Source organism: Chanodichthys erythropterus, chromosome 11 (genome assembly GCF_024489055.1).
Source record: "Chanodichthys erythropterus isolate Z2021 chromosome 11, ASM2448905v1, whole genome shotgun sequence".
Lineage (NCBI taxonomy): Eukaryota > Metazoa > Chordata > Actinopteri > Cypriniformes > Xenocyprididae > Chanodichthys > Chanodichthys erythropterus.
Genome location: NC_090231.1, coordinates 52,526,643 through 52,550,749, shown reverse-complemented (window position 1 = coordinate 52,550,749; position 24,107 = coordinate 52,526,643). Strand labels below are relative to the sequence as shown.

At 40.9% G+C, this 24,107-nt stretch overlaps 1 protein-coding gene across 2 annotated transcripts in view; it reads left to right on the top strand.

Moving 5' to 3' along the window:
- The window catches only part of frem1a (Fras1 related extracellular matrix 1a), a 51,316-nt gene that overhangs the window by 15,724 nt on the left and 11,485 nt on the right, over window positions 1-24,107 (top strand). For both annotated transcript variants that reach the window (XM_067401378.1, XM_067401376.1), the window contains exons 3-25: window positions 4,196-4,290; window positions 4,426-4,739; window positions 5,451-5,647; window positions 5,734-6,057; window positions 6,286-6,394; window positions 6,990-7,121; window positions 7,214-7,558; window positions 8,561-8,703; window positions 8,848-9,044; window positions 9,182-9,272; window positions 9,350-9,517; window positions 11,728-11,936; window positions 12,045-12,138; window positions 12,220-12,472; window positions 13,758-13,961; window positions 15,419-15,604; window positions 15,743-15,939; window positions 18,395-18,602; window positions 20,769-20,913; window positions 21,139-21,280; window positions 22,579-22,774; window positions 22,886-23,150; window positions 23,636-24,053. In XM_067401378.1, the coding sequence (XP_067257479.1) occupies window positions 4,196-4,290; window positions 4,426-4,739; window positions 5,451-5,647; window positions 5,734-6,057; window positions 6,286-6,394; window positions 6,990-7,121; window positions 7,214-7,558; window positions 8,561-8,703; window positions 8,848-9,044; window positions 9,182-9,272; window positions 9,350-9,517; window positions 11,728-11,936; window positions 12,045-12,138; window positions 12,220-12,472; window positions 13,758-13,961; window positions 15,419-15,604; window positions 15,743-15,939; window positions 18,395-18,602; window positions 20,769-20,913; window positions 21,139-21,280; window positions 22,579-22,774; window positions 22,886-23,150; window positions 23,636-24,053 (4,632 nt within the window). The remainder of the gene's footprint in view (window positions 1-4,195; window positions 4,291-4,425; window positions 4,740-5,450; window positions 5,648-5,733; window positions 6,058-6,285; window positions 6,395-6,989; window positions 7,122-7,213; window positions 7,559-8,560; window positions 8,704-8,847; window positions 9,045-9,181; window positions 9,273-9,349; window positions 9,518-11,727; window positions 11,937-12,044; window positions 12,139-12,219; window positions 12,473-13,757; window positions 13,962-15,418; window positions 15,605-15,742; window positions 15,940-18,394; window positions 18,603-20,768; window positions 20,914-21,138; window positions 21,281-22,578; window positions 22,775-22,885; window positions 23,151-23,635; window positions 24,054-24,107) is intronic.

Sequence of the window (24,107 nt, the reverse complement as noted above, 5' to 3'; positions counted from 1 at the left end):
CCCGTCCTCCCTGACCTTGCACATGAATAGTGCGAGAAGGCTCACTGGGGGAAGCGCATGTTTGCGCAGACCCGGGGGCCAGCTGTGTGCCAGGGCATCCGTGCCGAGCGTGCCGCCGGTCAGGGAATAAAACCACTGGCGGAGGGCAGTTTCCGGGGAGGCAAGCAGGACTACCTGGGCCTCGCCGAACCGCTGCCAAATCAGCTGGACCGCCTGGGGTGGAGCCGCCACTCGCCCGCAAGTAGATGCTGCCGTGACAGCTCGTCGGCTGCACGGTTGAGCACACCTGAGACACGAGTGGCCCGAAGGGACCTCAGATCCTTCTGACTCCACAACAAGAGATGGCGGGCGAGTTGCAACATGCGACGGAAGCGTAGACCACCTTGACGGTAGGTGTACGCAACGGCCGCAATGCTTAGTGAGCGGACTAGAACGTGCTTGCCTGACAACAGCTCCTTGAAGCGGGCCAGCGCAAGACGAACCGCTAGCAACTCGAGGCAATTGGTATGCCAATGCAGCTGAGGCCCCGTCCAAAGACCTGTCACTGCATGCCCGTTGTACGTGGCCCCCCATCCCGTGGCAGAGACATCTGTGGAGACCACAGCGTGCCTGGACACTCGTTCGAGGGGTACTCCGGCCCACAGAAACGAAGGGTCCAACCACCGGATAAGGGTGCGACGGCAGCTCGGTGTCACGGGGACACGGAGCGTGCCGCACTGCCACGCCCATCTCGGGACCCGGCCGCGGAGCCAGTGTTGAAGCGGTCTCATATGAAGCAATCCGAGCGGCGTTACCGCGGCTGCAGATGCCATATGCCCCAGGAGCCTCTGAAAATCTTTCTGCACTTGAGCGAGCTCAGGCAGTTCAACACCGACTGGACGCGCACCTCGGTGAGACGCGCAGTCCGTGCGACCGAGTCTAGCTCGAGACCGAAACAAGAGATCCTCTACCCGGGGGCGAGTTTGCTCTTGTCCCAGTTGACCTGAAGACCCAACCGGCTGGGAGCTACAACCATGTCGGGTAGGACTTTGTACTGACATGCCCGACCCTCGAACGCAGACCGACCTAGGAAGGGTCTGCGTCGAGGCAGAATCGAGACATGAAAGTATGCGTCCTTCAGGTCTATTGCTGCAAACCAATCCTGGGGACGGCCCAGGATTGGCCGTAGCCCACCGCCCTTTTACGGTACAATGAAGTAGGGGCTGTAAAACCCCGACTTCATATCGGCTGGAGGGACCGGCTTGATTGTACCCTTCGCCAGGAGGACATCAATCTCCACCCGGAGAACAGGAGCACTGTCCAACGACACCGGAGTGAAGTGGACAGCCCTGAAGACCGGGGGACGCCGGGCGAACTGAATCGCATAGCCGAGTCTGATAGTACGAATGAGCCAACTGGACAGGCTGGGGAGCGTGCTCCACGCTTCCAGACACTGAGCCAGCAGGACCAAAGGCACCACAGACGCACCGGGGGTGGGGCAGCAAGGCAGAGAGGGACCCGACCCGGACGGCTTGGGGGCGGCCCGGAGTGGGGTCAGACTCTGCGAGGCAGCAGTGTGCATGGGAGACCGCGCACGGGACGCGGTCTGCGCCATCACACTGCCACCTGCTGGCGAATGGGGGGGGAGCTGTCAGCGGCGAGGCGGAGCCTGGCACACTGACAGACACCCCTTGTTGTGACCTGGAGTTTGAGGAAACTGCTCTTTTTGTGAAAAAGTGGGTACCGCTGGACTCCGGAGAGCCAGCGGCGGTAGACAGACAAACACAAATTCCCCCCGGCCCTCCTCCGGGGGTGGGAGAGATGGTGGAAAACTCTCCCGAAGAGCAAGATCCTTCCCCTCCAGGTTGCCCGTCTCAGTGCCGTGTTTTGCTCTTACGCTTACCACCGGGCTTAGCGGAGACGGGCTGGGCACCACGCCCGCGACCGGCACCCTGCTGTCTGGCTGGTGTAGGCTGCTGCTTTGCCGTCTTAGCAGGGGCGGAGGACGATGCAGGCGGGCGCCCTCGGCGACGAGCAGGCTGAGGCTGAGCCACGGGCGGCTGGGTGGAGGCAGCAGCGGACCGCCGTGGCATAACGTGACTGATAGCCTCAGCCTGCTTCTGTGCAGCGGAGAACTGATGGGCGAAGCTCTCCACCGCGTCGCCGAATAGGCCGACCGGGGACACGGGGGAATTTAGGAACCTCTGCTTGTCGGCATCCCGCATGTCCGCCAGGGTCAGCCAGAGATGGCGTTGCTGGACTACCAAGGTAGACATCGCATGACCAACAGCGCGTGCTGTCACCTTCGTCGCTCGGAGGGCGAGGTCGGTGGCAGCGCGCAGCTCCCCCAGCAGCTGTTGGTCAGGACCTTCCTGGGGCATTTCCGACAGCGCTTTTGCCTGGTAGACCTGCAAAAGCGCCATCGCATGCAGGGCAGAGGCAGCCTGCCCACAGGAACTGTAAGCTTTCTCAGTCAGACCGGCTGAGAATTTACAGGCCCGGGACGGGAGACGCGGCTCACCACGCCAGCCAGCGGCCGTTGGACACAGTTGCATCGCAACAGACCGCTCGACTGGCGGGATCCTCGCGTACCCCCTGGCTGCCCCGCCGTCCAGGGAGGTGAAGGCGGACGGGGGGCCAGGCCTCGAACGAACACTGTACGGTGTCTGCCAAGACCTGGTCACCTCATCGTGCACCTCCGGGAAGAAAGGCATTGGGGCGGGACGCTGGGGCTGGCCAGCGCGACCCGCCCCCAAATACCAATCATCCAGCCGCGATGGGCCGGGACAGGGTGGAGGGTTCCACTCGAGCCCGACACACAAGGCGGCCCGGGAGAGCACAGCCGAGACGGCAGCGCGTCCGGATCTTCCTCCCCCGAACACTCAAACTCGCCTTCCGACGCAGCGATCGACATCTGATCCTCCGCCGGCGCACCAAAGGTAACGACTGGACAGTCCGAAGAGGGCCCAGCGGAAACCAACGGCGGCAGGATGGGTTGCGGTGCTGATGAGGGGGCAGGGGCCCGCGGAGCGTTTCCGCTCGACGGGGGAGCCCTGACCGTTATCCTCAGGTTGCCCTCCCTATACAGCGCCGTACCGTCATTCCGGTTCCCGGGGCCGGAAAAAACGGTCGTACGCGGCATAGGAGAGGGGACTCCCGCTTCCTGAGACTTCAGGAAGGAGAGCCTCGACCTCAGCACCGCGATGGTCATGTTCCCGCAATGGGAACATGAACCATCCACAAACGCTGCTTCAGCGTGCTGAACGCCCAAACACGAGATGCAGCGATTGTGCCCATCAGCAGGGACCAGGGAACGACCGCACCCAGTAACGCACAGACGAAATGACATACTGTCAGGGTTCGTCTGTAAAGCTCTTTTAGAAGGGGAAGTCAACTCACTCGTGCTGAAGCACCCAGGGAGCGACGCGATGTGTCAGGTACACCACTCCCTGACACACCGAGGAACCGGCCCAAATCGCTGCCTCACACACACTCTTTTTTGTGTTGCTGTGAAAACAGCAGTTTAGAGCTTATAGCTCGGCTCCTCAGACACTCGCGACCTCGCTGCACGTGCCCTCTTTACCAGCACCAAAGCTCGCTGAAGATCCTCTTCTGAGGCAGTGTTTTAGTGAGAAAAACACACGAAGAAAGGAGTCTTCTAAATAGGACACCAGTGAATGGCTCCGAAGCGAAAGACAGAGTGCGATTGCATCTGCTTCCTATTTATATACACCTGTCGGGGGCGGTGCGCATTATGCAAATATCGCACGCCAATTCCATTGGCTTGTTTTAGTTTACACGAAGATGATAGGGCTCTCTAAGCGATATCCCAATTCGTCGGTCACTACTGACGTACGTCGAACGTGACCGACTGAAAGGGAACTCCCTCTTACTCACTTTTTCTCCTCCCCCATCATGAGTGAATATGCCTCCTACTGCTGATTGGCTACAAGTATGTTGTGGTGCTCGGTTTGATACACTTTTGTTGTGTTCGAAAGTGAATTGTATCTTGAAATGTTGTGTAATGACATAATATGTCTGAGAACAGAAGTGAAAGAGTAAACAAGATGGATGAAGTTCGCTACTCCGGTTTCGTGTGCTTCATTATTTAATAAATCCTGACTGATACCACAACTTTCAAAAGCGTTTTTCAGAAATCGCTTACTGCACCTTTCTTTAATTTTTGTTCTTTCTAAAACTAATTCTCATTTGATAGGTTTTTGACTGTCACTTTTTGGCTGATGAAGTGAAATACACTCATAATGGATGTCCGATTTTAAAAGAGGATACTGTTAAACTTCGTCTGTACAGGTACGTTTTTCATCCTGCTGTAAACTGTAATACAGAATATGGAAATATTTGTGGAAGACATTGTATTAGAAGTCAGATAGTAAACATTTCGTCTCTAAGAATATGGACATTTCATGAAGATTTCTTTATGTTTAGATTTACAGAGACAGAGACCTTCAGTGAGCTGTTCTCTCTCAGTGTTGAAATCATGGAGCCTGACTGTAATGTGATTAGGTTCGGATCGCAGAATCTCGAGGTGCCAGAGTTTTATGGCCTCTCCAATATCCTGGATGGTAATATTGTGTCCTTCCACTATGAACATCGACATAATATTGAGTGCACAGTTCGGGTGACAACTTTGGAGACACATCTACCTGTTCATGGTCAACTAGTCACTGGGGAACCAGAGAAACCAGAGGGACCGAGAGGGGATGAACCAGATAGTTTTGTTCCTCTTCGAAGACAGCTGGGTAAAATCAAAACATAATAATAATTTACCAGTTTTCCTACTGCATAAATACATCCAGGATATCGACACGTGAACAAATGTGGTTTAAAAATGATTCCATCAGGTCAAATTCATGTATTGTCAAAGGTAAAGGCTGCTAAAATATTCCATTAAGTCATAAATCACTTTAATGGCAACTTTTAGCACAATCTTTTTTTTTTATTATTTTTTTTTTTTATTATATACTATTGAAAAATAAGATATATGCTGCAATAAAGTGTATAGTTTTGGCAGGCAGTTTTTGGATTGGAAGGAAGATAATGGCATTTTAAAAATGACCTGTTACGATTTAGCAGAACAGCTGGTTTATTGATTGATTGATTGATTGACTGATTGATTGATTGATTTTTAATTTTAGGTTTTAGAATATACTACTGGTCAAAAGTTTGGAATAATTAAGATTTTTAAAATGTTTTTAAAAGAAGTCTCTTATGCTCACCAAGGCTGAAATACAGTAAAAAAACTATTATTTCAGCAGCCATTACTCCAGTCTTCAGTGTCACACAATCCTTCAGAAAATTATTCCAAACTTCTGACTGTAAGTTTACCTGAAAATACTTCAAAATATACCTTGATTTAATTTGAGAATTATGAGCATTATAATATAAAGAGAAAAAATTAATTAATCTGTTTTGTAGTTTAATATTTGGACATCTTTTCCACTCCCCTGCAGATAATAAAGCTCGAGCTCATTGTAAAAGCGATGACTGTCTGAAGGGTCTTAAACTGCTCAAGATCACCAAAGTACCATGCAATGATTTCCTCATGATGGGCATCCGCTACCAACACATTGACCCTCCATCTCCAGACATAGATTACATCGCCATTAGACTGGACCTCACAGACACTCGCAGCAGGAGCATAATTCAGGTGTACATTCTAAAATTAAAGTATTTTCTTATTACTGTATTTTTACACTACATTATTAACACCAGTTCTGCCCACCTCCCATTCAGTCGGAGCAGGCCTGGATCCCGGTAACCATTAAAGGTGCTATGCCCAATCAGCCGCCCAAACCTGCTTTCATGTCCATGTTCATCTTAGAGGTGGACCAGTTCATCCTGACTCCTCTTTCCACGGCAACTCTGGATGCAGAGGATGAAGAGACGCCCAAACAGAGGCTGGTGTTCAACATCACTAACCCCCCTAATGAGGGCTTCATTACTCATCTGTCTGATCACACGAAACCCATCTCCTCCTTCACCTGGATGGATCTCAACGACATGCTGATCAGCTACCAGCCTCCAAACTCCAGTCACACACAGCGTAGGAACTATGAGGTAACCCTTGTGGAAAAGAAATACAATTTTGGAACCGGGGTGGAAAAACAGCGTCTCTTTGACATGGCAACAAGATGCTACGCAGGTCTTCTCTAGCACAGCTCAACCAGTTCAATACAATTTAGCACTTCTTTTTTTCTGTAAGGGAACTACACTAACTTGATGTTAAACGGAATTATTGTATTTAACTTTATATTGCAGTAATTATGTATTGTTAATTTCTACTAGGTGGAGTTTGAGGTGCATGATTTCTACTTTGAGAAAAGCCAGCCTGTGATGGTACATGTGTCAATCAGGACAGCTGATACCAATGCACCAAGAGTATCATGGAACATGGGTCTGTATTGTGCATAATTTTCATGTATACACATATACATGTCGCTCTGTTCTCATCTCAGTGCATTGCTTAAAAATCTTTTCTTAAAAAGGACATTTGAAAGTTGGAGCCTTTTTTTTTTCTCCAAATAGAAAGTTCTTGGACTACAGTGACCTGAATCAATATGTAAATTAAATGAGTTTACCTTAAAGCAAATTTAGATGTTCCTACTTATGTTTTTCATGTTATTTTGGGTGTAAGATTTATTTTTTAAGATTTGGAAAAGAACAAAATCTCTGAGTACTTTGTGTCACTGTTATAAATTACCCTGAACTACATGTTAGAGGAATACGTCTAACTTGCCAAAAATCACACTGAATGTAAAGGGTATTAAGCTTTTTGTGAAATTAAATTAACTTTATTGAAGATCACACGAAACCGCAGTGAGTGGGATGATTAAATGCCAGGGAAATATCATCAATCTCAGACTATTAATTAAACCCTGAGTGTAAATTCAGGAAGTTCAGGAAATTACAGTACCTGATGGTCTGAAAGATCTGGATGTGTCATGAATGCCAGACAAATGATTTTCTCCTTATTTCTATCAAATTAATAGGCCTCAGTCTGTTGGAAGGTCAGTCTCGTCCAATCACATGGGATCAGTTGCAGATTGTTGATAATGACAACCTGAAGGCTGTGAAGATCATCACTGTGGATGGCCTGCAGCATGGCAGACTAACTGTTAGAGGTATACATACAGATGATTTTTCCTCCCTTTGATTTGGAAATATTAATCTGTTATATCTGTTGAGTCACATTCTCACTTCCACTGTATGTTAGGTGGAAAAGGTTTCATGTTCACTGTGAACGATATTAAGGATGGTGCGGTACACTACCATCATGATGACAGTGACACTACTAAAGATTATATAGTTTTCCGGATTACTGATGGCTTACATCAGACTAGACACAAGTTTTCCATCAACGTCCTGCCCAAAGATGACAGTCCACCCTTCCTCATTACCAATCTGGTGCTGGAGCTGTCTGAAGGTCAGACTGGTCTTTTGAGAGGATCCATTTTGCAAGCTTGTGATATGGACTCCAGTGATGACTACATCATGTTCAACATCACCAGACCTCCTCAGGCAGGGGAAATCATGAAGATGCCTGGTCCTGGGATAACAGGTGAGGAAAAGGGTTGTAGGCAAAGCTAGAAAATATTCTGTATGCACCATATCAGATTAGTGGTATGAACCAAATCAATAAATTTTATTATATGAATTAAGAACCAAGAACACTCTAGTCTAGTACTGTCCTATTAACCACTCAGAAGAGTTAAGCAACTGCCTTAGAATCCAATCAACACCCTTGCAACCAACTAGCAACTCACTAGTAACTGCCTAGTAACACCCTCCTAACCATCCCATAATACCCTAGCACACATCCTAGAAACCACCCAGAACTCGCTAGAAGCCAACTAGCAATTCCCTAATAATAACCCATAACACCCTAGCATCCACATACTGTTGTAATGTCTTAGAACCCACACAGAATTCCCAAGCAACTGCCTAGTAATGCCATAGTAGCCTAGCCACTCATAACACCCCAGCAATCACCTATTAATTCCCTACAATTAACCTATAACACACTAGACACCACTTGGAACTGCCTTGCAACCACCTAGTAATGGCCTAGTAGCCATTTATAGCACCTAAGAATCAAATATTAATGTCATGGTAACCACCCTTGATATCCTAGCAACTTCCTAGTAACCACTGAGAACACCCTAGCAAATGCCTACTGTTGCAACATCCTATAAAACACTCGGAACTCCTTAGCAATAGCCTAGTAATGCCCTAGTAACTACCCATTATACCCTAGCTATCACATATTAACGCCCTTGTAACCATAATATCCTAGCAACCACCTAGCAGCTCTCTAGTAACAACCCATAACATCCTAGCAACCACCTATTGTAGCAACACCCTAGAAACCCCCAGAACTGCATAGAAACCCCAGAACATCCTAATAAATGATGGCAACATACTAACAACCACTCACAACCCCTAGCAAACAGCATTCAAATTTTCTTTTGAACATGTAAAAAATTAATTCTTAATTAATTCTTGGTGAATGGAGTTTCCTCAGGCATCCTTTGAATACCACAGCAAAAACTTTTTTTTTCAGGATACCCTGTTACCCGTTTTCTTCAGAAGGACCTCTTTCATTCAATCATCTACTATCGGCACTCAGGCAGTGAGGTGTTTGATGACTCTTTTGAAGTGGTGCTCTCTGATTTTCACGACCCTCCTAATCTTTCAGAGCCTCAGGTAAGTTCCAGATTTCCTAAACATCCCCTCCGGGATCTAATAGGAGTCCATGTTTTACTAAAGGTTTTAGCATCTTTCAGCTGTTTCCTCTAATCTGACTTTACTTAGAGTTCACGTTATTCACTAACCGAGTGATCTTTGCAGGTCATTGTGATTCAAATCCAGCCAGTACCTGATCAGCCTCCACAAGAGGCACCAGGTGTGACCAGGCACTTGGTTGTCAATGAGACAGATGTCACCTACTTGACCAAGCAACAGCTGCACTTTGTTGACTTGGAGTCACCAGATAGTGAGCTCACATACACCGTCACCACCCCACCTTTCTACAGCACCACCTATGGGTACAAAATAAAACTAGAGGCCTACGAGGTCCACAGCTGGACACATCTATTCAGTTTGAACCTGCAGCTTATAACTTGACATGTATGTGATGAAGGAATTCAGGACTATGTTAATACTTATACATTTTGATTTACAGAGGGTCTGATGCAGGAAGGTTGTTTCTGGTTGATAGCATCCCAAAATTTAACAAGGACCCAAACGCCCCAATGCTGAGACTTTTCACTCAGGTAAATACTCTGAACTAGGATTAGACATATAATTTTTCCCAAAGCAACTGAAGCTGTAAACAGTCCTCTCTTTGTAGAATGCAGTCAACTACATGAAAGTTGCTTACATGCCCCCCATCCTGGACATTGGACCCTACCCCCAGCACATCCAGTTTGTCCTGTCAGTGACCAACCAGCAAGGCAGCATGACCGCTGGAATCTGCTTCAACATAACGATTCTGCCAGTGGATAACCTGGCACCAGAGGTAGCCCTCATCTACTCAATCCAGAACAGACAATAATTATAGTGTTTGCTAACTTATTGAGTATAGTTGTGCTATTCCAATTTTCACTATAAAATAGCAAAAAAAAAAAAAATGAGATTGAGATTGAGGACCACTCTCAATATTTTGATGGCACATGGAGGGCACAATCCTTATACTTTAGGGGAAAATAAGAAACATACTTCTGAAATATACTTCTGAAATACTTATGAAAGTGCAAACTGAATGTAACTCTTAATTTGATATTCTGTTCCATTTCCTTTAGTTCCTGTTTCTAGTTCTAGTTTTAGTTCCTGCTCTGTTTGTTTTCGGTTTCCCTGCTTACACGTTATGTTGTTGTTTGTTTCTATAGCTACCCATTAGTTTCAGTTGTGTCTAGTTTGGTTGCTTTTTTTCTACCCCTGTATTTATAGCACTGTGTTTCCGTTGTTCTTTGTCAGTTCTCATTTACACATAGTGTGGTTTGTGTTTCTTCTAGTATTACTCCTATGCTGTCCTGCATGCTTGTTTTGGTTTGTTAATAAAGACTGTGTAATTGGATACTCCATCATTGGGTTATTACCACAGACAAAATGTGACAGAAGAACTGACCATAAGAAAGTATTTAAAAGAAAAGCAAAGAATGGATGCAGCAGCAATGCATCTCCTCCTCCTTGAACAAGAGGAACGCTCCCTCAAGAACCACACAAGGGATTTTTTAGACATGACGTGTCAGACCCACTATCCTGACATCTCCCTCTGTGTTTATTTTTACTCTGGCCTCAATGAGTGGTCCAAGCTGACTTAAAGCTGATTTAGAGCCAGCTTCCATGTCAGTCCCAGAGCGAGAGCCTACCACCTGGCTCATCCTGCAGTTTGTGCACGCTTCCCAGTCCATCCCGGAGCCAGAAGCGGACCATTGCCTGGTAGACCGATGGTCCATGGATCCAGTTCCCTCCCTAGGCCCCACCTTTGAACCTACTCCTTCTCTGCTTGTACCGTCTGGCTGCATTGGAAAAGTCCTTCCTCTTCCAATGTTCCTGCCCATTCTCCTAGTTTTTGCATCCCATTAGGTCTCACCTGACTCCCTGGTCTTATCGCATCTGCAGTTTTCGTCCGGCCCCATGGATTTAATGTATCCGCTGGCTTTGCTTTTCCCCTGCAGTTCAGTTCCACTTCAAAGTGGCTGGGATTATAGACCGATACAGTTGTGCCGCCTTTACTGCAGTGGATCCGCTCCTCAGCTACTAACGAGTCTGCACCTCGTCTACTGACCACGATGCAGCCATTCTTTTTTCAAGTTGCGTGCAACGGTCGTTTAAAGCAAGTCGTTTAAAAAAAAGTTATGCAAACAAATGATACTGCGGTGGATGTTACTGACTATTTAAATCTAGCAGGTTTGGTGTCTCGTGTTGCACTACGCTGGTGGTGACAATTCTCTCTGACCAATCAGTGATGTGCAGTGTTTAGATATCACATTTAGTATCAGTACGGCACGCTTGGAACCTCAACCAAGGTGGTACAATTTAAGGGAGCCGTACCGAACCGTACCATGCAGTGGAATAGCGCTATTAGTTACAGATCAAGGACAGACCTTCTGGTAGGGGAGACTACTGTCACTATTTTATGAAATATTAATTTGATATTCTGTTCCATTTCCTTTAGTTCCTGTTTCTCTGCTCTATTTATTTTCATTTTCACTGGTTAGCCATTAAGTTCAGCTGTGTCTATTGTGGTTGCCTTTTTTCTAACACTGTATTTATAGCCCCGTGTTTCCGTTGTTCTTTGTCAGTTCTTGTTTATGCATAGTGTGGTTTGCGTTTCCTCTAGTATTACTACTGTGCTCTCCTGCGTGCTTGTTTTGATAAATTAATAAAGACTATGTTGTTGGATACTCCTTCACTGTCCTGTGATTACCACAGCCACAACATGACAACTACAAGTGCACATCCAATACACTCAAGTACATAAGAAATAATTAGAATTTTTGTTATTTTGAGCTTGTTCAAGTAGCTGAATTTACTTCCTATATTAGCATAGTCCTACTGGTACACCTTATGTTTTAACCGTTTTTTAATGTTACTTATTATATTTTGCATAGTTTTATATGATTTTTTTTAAACGTTGAAGTTATTAAGAGATTTAGTACTGTAAAACACAAGTGGTAGTTGAGTAGTAGTTGGGTGCTAGGATTTGGTTCTTTTTGTCTTTAGGTACATGTGAGGCAGATGACGGTGGATGAGGGGGGAGAGAGCTGGGTGAGTGAAGAACACATGCGTCTAACTGACCAGGACTCGCTCGAGGACTCTCTGCATGTGAAGCTGATGACGGAACCTCAGCATGGCAGTATTTACCTGGATGGCACACCCATGAGTCCAGGCCAGACTTTTACAGTCAGGGATCTGAAAAACTTAAAAGTTAGGTCAGATGTGGTTCATCATAGTTTATTTGGGTTCATTTTAAACACGTTAAGTAGTATTTGACCTTGCTGGTTTATTTATCTTTAGTTTTGATTATTTTGTCTCAACAGATATCACCACGACAGTTCTGAGACAGAACATGATGATATTAAATTCATTGCCACAGATGGGATTAATATTGCTGACTTTGTACTACATGTCAAGGTAATGGAGATTCATCTTGAAATTACTTTTTTTATCACAACAGAAACATGTGAAGACATCTAACAAATGTATTTTTGACAGGTGACGCTAGTCAACGATGAGGTGCCAGTGCTAGTGGCAGGTTTGAAAGCCATTTTAGCCTGTGCAGAGGGACAGGAAGTGGTCATCTCCGTGGAGTACATCTGTGCCACAGATCCTGACAGTGATGATAGCACATTGATGTATTTGATCGCCCAACAACCATATCATGGGGTGGTTCAAAGAAATGGTATCGTGGTGGACCGCTTCATTCAAGCAGATATAACTGCTGGCTTAATTTCCTATAGACACACAGGTGATACAGGAATAATAGTAATGGATTTCTTTCAATTTTTATATTGATTGTGTTATTATTATATATTTTGACCTACCCTTGTGAAAAAGTACACTTCGGCATGCTTTCAAATTAGGGAAGAATAAACTTGAGTGCAAAGTAAATGTAATGTATTCGAATTTATAATCTATTATAGTTTAAATTAAAGGTGCAGTGTGTAAATTTTAGCGGCATCTAGTGGTGAGGTTGTGAACTGCAACTAACGGCGCACACCCTTCGCACCCCTCCCATTCGGAGAAGCTACGGTGGCCGTCTGCCCGACATGTCGTCGTCTGAGAGAGCAGAGAGTAGCTTGTGTGAAGCAATGAGGTTTCTTCTTACTTCTAACAAAGAAGGGTTTCTGCTTCTGATAAACCAGACGACTACTACTACTATTACTTTTTGTGTATTCAATGTAGTGACTATGCAAGCTGCCTCTAAAAACATGAACGATTTAGAAGAAGAACAACATAGTTAAGAAACATGCTCTGTAGAGCAGTTTGTCCGTTTAGGGCTGCTGTAGAAACATGCCGGCACATAATGGAGACTTGACATTGGGGGGGGTCCCACGGTGTATGGATAGAAATAGCTCATTCTAAGGTAATAAAACATAACGGTTCATTATGTAAGGGTTTTATGTACCACTGAAAACATAGTTATGTATATTATATTGCATTTCTGTCAATAGATCCTCCAAAATTTTTTACACATTGCACCTTTAATATTAAATGCAATTATTGAACTTCAGAGAGCTTTTTTGACCCACTTAAGTAGGACTTAAGTACATATATGTAATTTAATTACCTCTATTGTCTTTGAAATATTGCTGAAGTAACTGCCAAATGTACAGACAAGCAATTATGGTAAACTAAAATATACTTTAATGTCGATCATTTCCATTGAAATTTGTATGTCATGTATTTATTGAAGTTGCAATTTAGTACATTTATTGAATAACACATGGCAAACAAAATAAAACAAAAAGAAAAACATTTAATTTGACATTATTACAAAGTGCACTTTTTAAAATTGTTCTTAGTTGTGTTAAGATTAAGAAACAGTCATGAAAGTCTACTCTATATACACTTTAGATATATTATCTGCAAGTACATTTAAAAAAAAAAAAGATTTGAAGTACACTACAAGTGCACATTCAATGTGCATTTCCTTTTTTGCAAAGGTATGTAAATGCATTCATTTGATAGTGTTTGTTAAATATGATTATAAACCCGTGAAGTAACACATTTATATCAATTATACACTCAAGGACAAGAGATTGGGCTACAACCACGTCATGACGTTGTCACGTTTGTGATCTCTGATGGAGAATCAGGGCTACTTCCTTCCTGTTGCAGTGATAAAGCCACATTATTCAGTGCACAAACACCTGGAGTACAGAACTCCCTGCCTGTCTATGACCTTAATATCACCGTTTATCCTGTGAACAACCAACCACCATCTATTGCTGTTGGTAATGGGAACACTTTTCTTTCTGATGTTATTTTAACATGTAATAACATGTAGTATGTATGTGAACTTATGAAGGAGCTGCGGAAAGTAAAAACCATTGTACATTATACATATTCATATTCATTCTTGGTATCGCTGTTATTGATTACAGTATTATATCAATAATCTCAGTTATAGTATGATTTGTATCTCTTGTGAAAAAGAAATACACATTAGAGTACTTCTTATGGAAATAATATACTTTAAACTTAAGTGTGAACTCAAACTGCATGTTAATTGCAATTAAATTAAAATGTGTTATAGTTTAAATTTATATTAAATCCAATTAGTTGAACTTGAGTGTTTTTGGACCCATTAAGCCTACATCTTTAGATGTAATTTCATAATTGCTTCTATTGTCTTTGAAATATGGTTAAAGTGTACTGCTGAATGTATTGACAAGAATTTATGGTAAACTTAAATATACTTATTTCTATTGAAACTTGTATGTCATGTATTTAAATTTATTTACAATTACACATTTGTAATAATAATAATTAAGTTTATTAACTTTTCATGTGCTTTAGTCAAATAATGTGTGTTACTCATAACAGCAAAGCACAACAAAAGATTATAATACATTCTGATTTAAATTTACTTTAAATTAAAATGCTTAATTTGACATTATTACACTCTAAAAAATGCTGGGTTAAAAACAACCCAAGTTGGGTTGAAAATGGACAAACTCAGCGATTGGGTTGTTTTAACCCAGCGGTTGGGTTAAATGTTTGCCCAACCTGCTGGGTAGTTTTATTTAAACCAACTATTGCTATATGGCTAGCTTAAAATGAACCCAAAATAGTTGGGAAATTAAAAACCAGATGCAATTATAGACAATAATAGACAAAAGGTGAATGTTTATTAATAAGCTTTAATATTTTATTAATATAAATTTAATAGTTTAATAGTTTATTAATATAAATGTATTAATAAGCAATTTAATAAATGATTATTGTTTAATAATTATTCATTGAACATTAATAAATGTTCATTTCCATCATACTTTGGGTTAATTTGAATTAAGCAATACAGTAATTTTTAAACAATAGTTGAGTTAAATAAAACTACCCAGCAGGATGGGCAAACATTTAACCCAACCGCTGGGTTTGTCCATTTTCAACCCAACTTGGGTTGTTTTTAACCCAGCATTTTTTAGAGTGTACTTAAGTGTGTTAAGAAACAGTCATGAAAGTGTTCTCTCTTTAAGTACATATAAGTGGCCTTATATTTCAATATGTTGTACTGTTTGTGAGTTTTTTTTTTTTTTTTTTTTTTTTAAACATACTTTTAAGATTTTAAGTACACAACAAGTGCACATTCAATACAATTAAGCACACTTCTTTTCACAAGGGAAATGTTAGCATTTGCTGCTTGTTGCCAACATGCTAGGGTCCATGACACGTATTTTTCTCACATCAGGAGAGGTGTTTAAGGTGGATGAGGGAGGGTCAGCCTCCATCACAGTGACCCATCTGAGAGTTGAAGACCAAGACTCTGCTCCAGAGGATCTTAAGCTCATCCTGGTTGCTCCTCCACAGTTCGGCTACATAGAGAACATCCTGCCCAGTCCAGGATTTGAAAAGAGCAACATGGGAATCAGTATTGGTGAGTCGGTTCTGTGATGAAAAAAGCTGCTGTTTTAAAATATGACTTTGAAAAAATTGCCATCATTGCCTTGATTTATATTATATAGTAATACTGGAGCCTGTGGTTAAATAACAACGTTGTTTTGTCCTTTTTTAGCCTGTTTCACCTACAGGGATGTGTTGAATGGACACATTAACTATGTCCAGTCTAGACACCAGAGGATGGAGCCGACCACTGACCAGCTCATGCTACATGTGTCCGATGGGAAACAGCAGTCCTCTTCAGTACCGTTCTACATCATCATCATTCCGACCAATGATGAGATTCCAGAGTTCCTGGCCAGAAACATCACGGTCAGTCAGAGAATCGTCTTGTAAATAACATAGCTGTGTTAGCTCAAAAGGGAAATATGTATAATTAATTATAACCGTTTTTTTAGAATTAACTGTCAAGTCAAGTCACCTTTATTTATATAGCACTGTTTACAAAAGCAGCTTTACATTGATAACTGGTACATTATTTTGGCTGCACAGCAGCTCTTAAAGAATAGTGTCAATGCAGGCAGTTCAAAGCACTGTTGAATATCAAATGTCAAGTCAAATTTCAAGTGGCCCCAACTAAGCAAGCCAAAGGCAACAGTGGCAAGGAACCCAAACTCCAACAAGTGACATCAGGTGGCAAACAAGTGACAAATAGGTGTTAAAATGGAGAAAAAAACCTTGGGAGAAACCAGGCTTAGTCGGGGGGCCAGTTCTCCTCTGGCGAACTGTAGCAGAATTAACCTTACAATTGACTGATTTGTTCATTCACCAAGCAGACAGTACTATCTTCTGTCAACTAAATATTCTTCTGGTCAAGAAGGATAACTTTTTTACTCTATATATGGGTGATTCTCACAAAAACTTGGTTTTAAAAATTTCAAACATGAAAATGCATGCTTTAATTAACACATTTTTTTTCAGACATTAGAAACAAAGTCTGGAGCATTTGTGAACATTAATTTAAAAACATTTACTTACAATTTAAGACCTTCCCTTTTTGAACACAATTTCTAAAACAAGTCCTAAAAAATCTCATTACCAAACAGAAGTTCTCTCAACCGCAATTGTTGCGGTTAGTGAGAATGGTGTCGCGGAGGATGAGGTACCTGAGAATATTTTGCAAATCCAGAGAAGCCATTATAATTGAGCCTTCTTTTTATTCAATGTACACAATTAGACATTAATTAAGTTTTTTAAATGAGGAAAATTACCTGTTACGGTAATGATAATCAAAATGTCGTGTACATGATCTGACAAAAGAATTTTTTTATTTTAACTGGAGAAAAATAAAGAGAGCTGCCTACCTGGTACCCATCTTTAAGGTTTTGGCACATGTGTTGCTTAATTCAAAATCATGAGTGTATGTAAAAAGTCCTTAAAAAATGTTGCGGAGGATGAGAACGTCAGTGATAGACACTTCATTTTTCCACTATTTTTCCATTATTAATATAAATTATAAAATAATTTTTTTTTCTGTCATTTGAAAACATCTTTTAGAACATTTTTATATATATATATATATATATATATATATATATATATATATATAATTATAATATATACAATTTGTTTTAGAATATTTTCATTTTTTTACGTTTCAATTACAATGTTACATGCATTCAGATATACCTGGACGCATTGCGGCAATGAGAATTTCAACAGAAAATGCAGTAAAATACAAAAATACTTCATTCCTATGTTGAAATTACTGATTGTTCAGTGTAGAGAACAATATTGTCTTTATTATGATGTTTTTATATATTACTAAAATGCATGTTTAATATTTAAAATCATTAATGCCATGGTGTTTCAATGGTTTTGTGAGAATGACCCATATAGTACAAACAGTACAAAAGCATGTAGCAAGATGAAACCTTTAAGTGACTTTGATTTGTGAGCCGCAAACACAGAGACAATCTATTGTGTACATAACAAGGTTTAATAAATGATACTACGGAGAACATACAACTAAAGTAAGCCCAACACATACAGAGAAAAGTAAAGAAAAAGAGAGAAGAGCAAAGAATGGCAATGCTTACAATCTCTTAACCACAACCTAACCAGAACCATCAGAGAATAAGAATCACCTTAATAAAGGGGTCAAAACTTAGAGACGTATCAAAAATTGATAAATTAATACGTGCATTGGCTTTGGTGCTGAACAAAAGTCCAGATGCAAATGATGTACAGAGATTCTTTATGAGTTTGTTAGGAGTGCACTGGAAACTTCCTTGAGCTCTTCCAAAGATCAGATGATCCGCGGGGCGTCTGTCTCAAAGTGATGAGCGTCAATATGTTTGGGTAAAGGTCTTTTAAGCTGATACCTATCACACTAATTTCTGGTGCCGAGGTGTGAATCTTGAGTGGGAGAATGTTCCTTTGTCTCACTCGAGACATCATTTGCATGTTTGGTCTGGAGGGCTAAACCAAAGTATAGTAAAAAGAGAATGATGCAAGTTATGGTGTCGTACTATACAACATTAATTAAGAAATGAGAAGAGGATTTTTTTCAATACTAGGCATCACAGGGTTTGGACAAGATTGTTTAGTATATTAGTCAATACATCAAAATAAGTGTACTTCTTTAAAGCACACCAAAAGATTATTAAAACATAGTGATTGTACTTTAAAATAAAAGTTTGATGAGATAGTCAGTCAGAGACAGCTAAATAACTGAATAAAGCAAGTAGGTTTGTGTTTATACATTTGGCATGATCTGTATCAAGAAAAATCAGTTGAGGTGTGATGAGCAATGTTTGTCTTTTAGGTTCGAGAGGGAGACATGAAAGAGTTGGACCCATCTATAATCAGTGCGGTGGATCTTGATGTTCCCAGAGACCATTTAATATTCAGCATAGTCCAGCAGCCTCAGCACGGCTCCATCATGAGTGTCCCACATGGCAATGATGTGACACATTATAAGCGCGGATCTGAGATCCCTGTGGAGCACTTCACCATGGATGACCTCAGGAGCGGTACTGTACTTTTACTTTTTTTTTTTTCTGACAACAGTCAAAATAATATATTGATGATATGTATTACAAATAGACTAATATATATATATATATATATATATATATATACCGCTAATATAAATATATATATATATTAGGGGTGTAAAGGTACATGTATTTGTCCCGAGCCGTCACGGTACGGGCGACACTGTTCAGTGCATACGGTCTAACGATGAATACAGTCAGTCACAGGTGATCCACACTCCAATTCAAACACACTCCGCGCGTGGTAATGCAACACTGTTTGCTAACAACCGTCATTTTTGTGTACCGTTACACACCGTTACCAATGGTCTTGAATTGCACAAATACTGTAGATAAAGTAACTTCGTAAAAGCTCATAATAACCTTCACCTTTGCTTTTTTTAAATGTTTTAGTCACACATGGGTAAACTTGCAGACAGCTTTTTAGAGGAAGAAGAGTCAATGTTCTTCCACTCAATGTTGATGGCTTCAAACAGTTCATGAGTAGTTGAAAAATGTTTCCTAGTTCGTTTGAGTTTAATGTGAGACCAAATATTCACTATAGGGTTCAAATCTCAGGGTATCCGCGGGGTCTTGAAAAGTATTAAAAGGTGATAAATAAATTTTGGGAAAATTAAGACCCTTAAAAAGTATTAAAAAGTCTTATCACGGCTTTATAAAGTCTTAATTTTTTTAATTTAGTCATTTTTATAAAAAAAAAAAAAAACGAACAGGTACATAAACTAGGCTATTGTGGGTGCGTTCGTAAAATTACTGCGAAAATGTTTTATGTTTTCTAATACGTCACCGACGGAATGGTCCAGCGCTGCGCGGCGCCATCTGTAGGACAAAGCTCAGCAAAGATGTAGGAATATCTGATCAGAGTTGTACACGGATACACATTTTTAAATAAATCTGCCGTGGCAAAGCTACTGAAAGTGATTTTCGGTGCTGGTAATCTATATATCATTTGCTGAAACAAACTCGTCATGGAGAGCGCGTCTCATGGTTGCGTAGTAACGACAGACGCCACCGCAGCGCCCGAGCGCTTTGGAAAGAAGAAAGCGGCGCCGACGCGTTTTCCATGCGTTTTTAGACGCGACATATGAACGGTCCCTAAAAGAGTTCAAATGGCTCAACGCACCAAATGCGAGTAGAATCAGCGCTGAAACGTGTTCGGTAACTTTTTTTTTATTTTATGAATGTGTTGGGAATTAAATATATAATTTGCAACGGCTGTGATTTAATTGTATAGCATGCTTGCTGTAGCAGGTGTGTGTTTTCATTTTCGATTAACTGTAAATGCTACTTTGCTTGTGATGTTTAAATTTGCATTTAGAATGATTTTTAATTCTGTTGTTTACAAAGAGAAGTTTCAGTATCACATGATTCTTCAGAAATGCTGATTTGCTGCTCAAGAAACATCCACTATTTATATTATTAAGGTTAAAATGCAGGTTTTGCTGCTTAAAATTGTGGAAATCCAATTTAAACATTTCTGGTAAGATTTAAAAAAATACAAAAATTAATACTTTAATCTGTCATACTTTAAAGTGATAAAGTGAGTGAAGAGTGAAGACATTTAAAATGTTACAAAATATATTTTAATAAATATTTGATAAATACATGTAATATAATTTAAAATAAATGCTGTTATTGAACTTCCTGTTTTTCAAAGAAAATGAACAAATATCACCGTTTCCACAAAAATATGAAGCAGCACAACTGTTTTCAGCATTGATAATAATCATAAATGTTTCTTGAGTATCAAATCAAATTGTAATTGTTCTGAAGGATCATGTGACACTGCAGACTGGAGTAATGATGCTGAAAATGATCACAGGAATAAATTACATTTTACAGTACATTTCGCAGGTACTTTAATAATAAAAATTATATACACACACATGTAAAATAATGTGTGTGTTTCCATCGTAGGTTAGGTCTTAAATTTCATGTAAGGTGGTATTAAAAAGGTCTTAAAAAGTCTTAAATTTAACTTGTTCATATCTGCAGATACCCTGAATCTGGACTCTGCCAATGAGCCTGATTTTTCTTTACTGTCACTTTTGATTAATTTAATGCATCCTTGCGTCCCCAACCTTTTTGTTTTGTTTTTTAATAATGTATCAGCCAATATATTTTGTGTTACTCTGTCCTCAGGCATGACTCTGATATACATGCATGACGACTCTGAGAGTGAGAAGGATGGATTTATTGTTCAGCTCTCTGATGGAAAACACCAGCTCCAGAAACATGTGCAGGTCAAAGTACTGCCTGTCAATGATGAGGAGCCACAAATTATACGGTAATTGCAAATGAATATCATGCTCTCCTGTTATTCATCAATTAATTATACATTAGTTTATTTGTTGCAACATACATATGATTATGGATTGCTCACTCCACAATACATTCAAACCTTAAATCTTGACAACATTATAGCCTATTTTTCAAAATGGATAAGTAACATTAAGTGGTAATTCTCTGTGCAAAAGAAAAACACACCAAGTTATTTGTATTGTTTCCTCAGGAACACTGGCATTGAGATCGAGGCTGGGGAGTCCAGACTGATCTCCAGTGCTGTGCTTAGTGCTCACGACAAAGATACTTCTTCTTCTAACATCATCTATGTGTTTGAGAGCATACCGAGTCATGGTGTCATTCAGATGAAGGTCAGTTTGCTCAATATGCAGGAAGAAATATATCGAATCTCTCACTGCCAAAAATTACAAAATCTCTGAGGAGTGTTTCCAGCACCTTATTGAATCAATGCCACAATGAATTAAGGCTGTTGTAAAGTATATATATATATTAGGGCTGTCAAGCAATTACATTTTTTAATCTAATTAAAGGGTTAGTTCACCCAAAAATGAAAATTCTGTCATTTATTACTTACAATCATGCCGTTCCACACCCGTAAGACCTTCGTTCATCTTCAGAACACAAGTTAAGATATTTTTGTTGAAATCTGATGGCTCAGTGAGGCCTCCATAGCCAGCAATGACATTTCCTCTCTCAAGATCCATAAAGGTACTAAAAACATATTTAAATCGGTTTATGTGAGTTCAGTGGTTCAATATTAATATATATTTGTGCTCCGAATCTTCCTGAAGCAGTGTTTTGAAATCGGCCATCACTAAATAAGTCGTTATTTTGTTTTGTTTTTTGGTGCACCAAAAATATTCTCGTCACTTTATAATATTAATATTGAACCACTATACTCACATGAACTGATTTAAATATGTTTTTAGCACATTAATGGATCCTGAGAGAGGAAATGTCATTGCTCCCTATGGAGGCCTCACGGAGCCATCGGATTTCAACTAAAATATCTAGATTTCACAAAAATACTTTGATTCGCTCAAAACACGGATTCATTCAGAAAGGAAACACCACTGTGTTGCTCGGAGAGGTAACACTTCTGCTCTGGCATTATAGGAAGTATTTTCTTTGGCGAAATTGAGCAAAAGCAGAAAATATTATGTCTAAAATATAACACAAAATTAGCTTCCTATTTGTTGTACTGTTGTATAAAATCAATATCACATATACACTTGTGCTATTCAGGACAAAAACAGCACCCCTGTGATATTGCGCTTGTTACCCTTGTGATATTGCTCAACTATATCTTGATATAAATATGAGACACTGTATACAGGGACATTTTTGCCCTGATATCTTGAATTTTAGGGGCATATAGCTGCATCATATAGGATCCATCATGCAGTGATTTGTTGCCCAGCTTCATGTTAGTCACCAATCAACTTTACGAAATGTAAGATAGGTCTGGGGTGGGGCAGGTGCTTTAAATGCATTAATAATTTCAACACGTTACTTTTTCCCATAACTAATTAATTAAGTTAACGCATTAAATCGACAGCCCTAATATACATAGGCTACCTTAAAATATACAATTTGTATCATAACTGATAAAGTGTTGAGCAAATCCAGAATGTTTGCTGTTCCTCAGGTTGGCACAGACTGGGTGTCTGTATCTGCAGGAATGAACTGCTCTCAGCAAGTTTTGGATATGAACCTGTTACGTTACCTTCACACCAGTCATCCTGGAGCACCCGCTGCTGACTTCTTTGTCTTCCATCTGTTGGATGGCAAGAACCGCTCTCCTGCTCAGCACTTCCACATTACAGTCAAAGAGCTAGAGAAAGGTGGGCTGCTGCTTTTATATCCCGATGATATACATGCTATATTCTAAGAGTTATCAACAAATTGTTCAGTTGAGTCAGTTCTTTTCAAGTCTGCTCTGTGCTGCTCTCCAGGAGACATAGCATTGTTCCTGAAGCCTGTGAGGTCTAGTCGTGGGGAGCGTGTGGTTCTCACCACAGACGTCTTGCTGGCAGTAGACGGCGCTGACAAGCCGGAGGAGCTGCTCTACATTATCACGGTACCTCCAGCACATGGACATGTGGAGTACATCAAACACACTGGCGTGCAAATTCAGTCGTTCAGTCAGCTGGACGTAGCAGCAAACCTGGTGTGTTATGTACACGACAACAGAGCCACTTCACCTAAAGAGACCTTGCGGTAAGGACCTCATGCAAGGACTGATGCAGTCTGCATTCATTATCAACCATTTTTTTAATGGTTATTTAAACAATATTTTTTTTTAGAATTTGCACACAAATTAATTATTAAATATAATAATTAGAAATGTAAATAAATGCAAATATAAATTATAAATACATTTTATTTTTTCTATTATATTAAATTTAGCATTTATATAACATAATATAATATTTTTGCTTATTTTTTTTATAAAGCTTTTTGACATTAGGAGCCTCAGTAAATAATAATATAATATCTTATACATGTTATGTTATATGATATATTTTTATATATTGATGTATTGTGGGGTGAAATATGACCCAGATGTGTGATTAACTTTTTTTCCCCCTTAAGTTTTGTTTTATTTTATTGAATTCCTGTGAGCTGCAGCTGTGATTACTGTCCCATAATGGTTATTGATTTGTGCTTTGTGTCTTTGCTCCATATGTCTACATTATCTATAGGTTTGTGGTCAGCAATGGCATATCAACTCGCAACGGGACACTGGAGATCTTAGTGGAATTGACTGATAAGGTTCTGCCCACACTAGTGCATAACACTGGTCTACGGGTTCCCCAGGGGTCCACCATAACTTTGACACCTGATGCCTTATTCCTGTCTGACCCTGACAGCCCACACACTGCCTTGAGCTACAAGGTGGTCCACCTTCCCCAGTATGGCCAGTTGCTCTTAAAAGGACAGCCACTGGTTGCTGGTAGCCGTTTTACCCAGCAGAATATTCAGGATCTGGCTGTTGCATACAGACACTCTGGAGGAGCTTCTCAGATCGATCGCTTCAGATTCACAGCCTCCGACAGCACAGAAAGAGGCTTCCTGCTGGACGGAAAAGTGCAAACTGAGCCGGTCTTCTTCACTCTGCAAGTTAGTTGCATTCATTTGTTTTGTTACAAACAAACCTTTCAAAAAAGGTCTGCA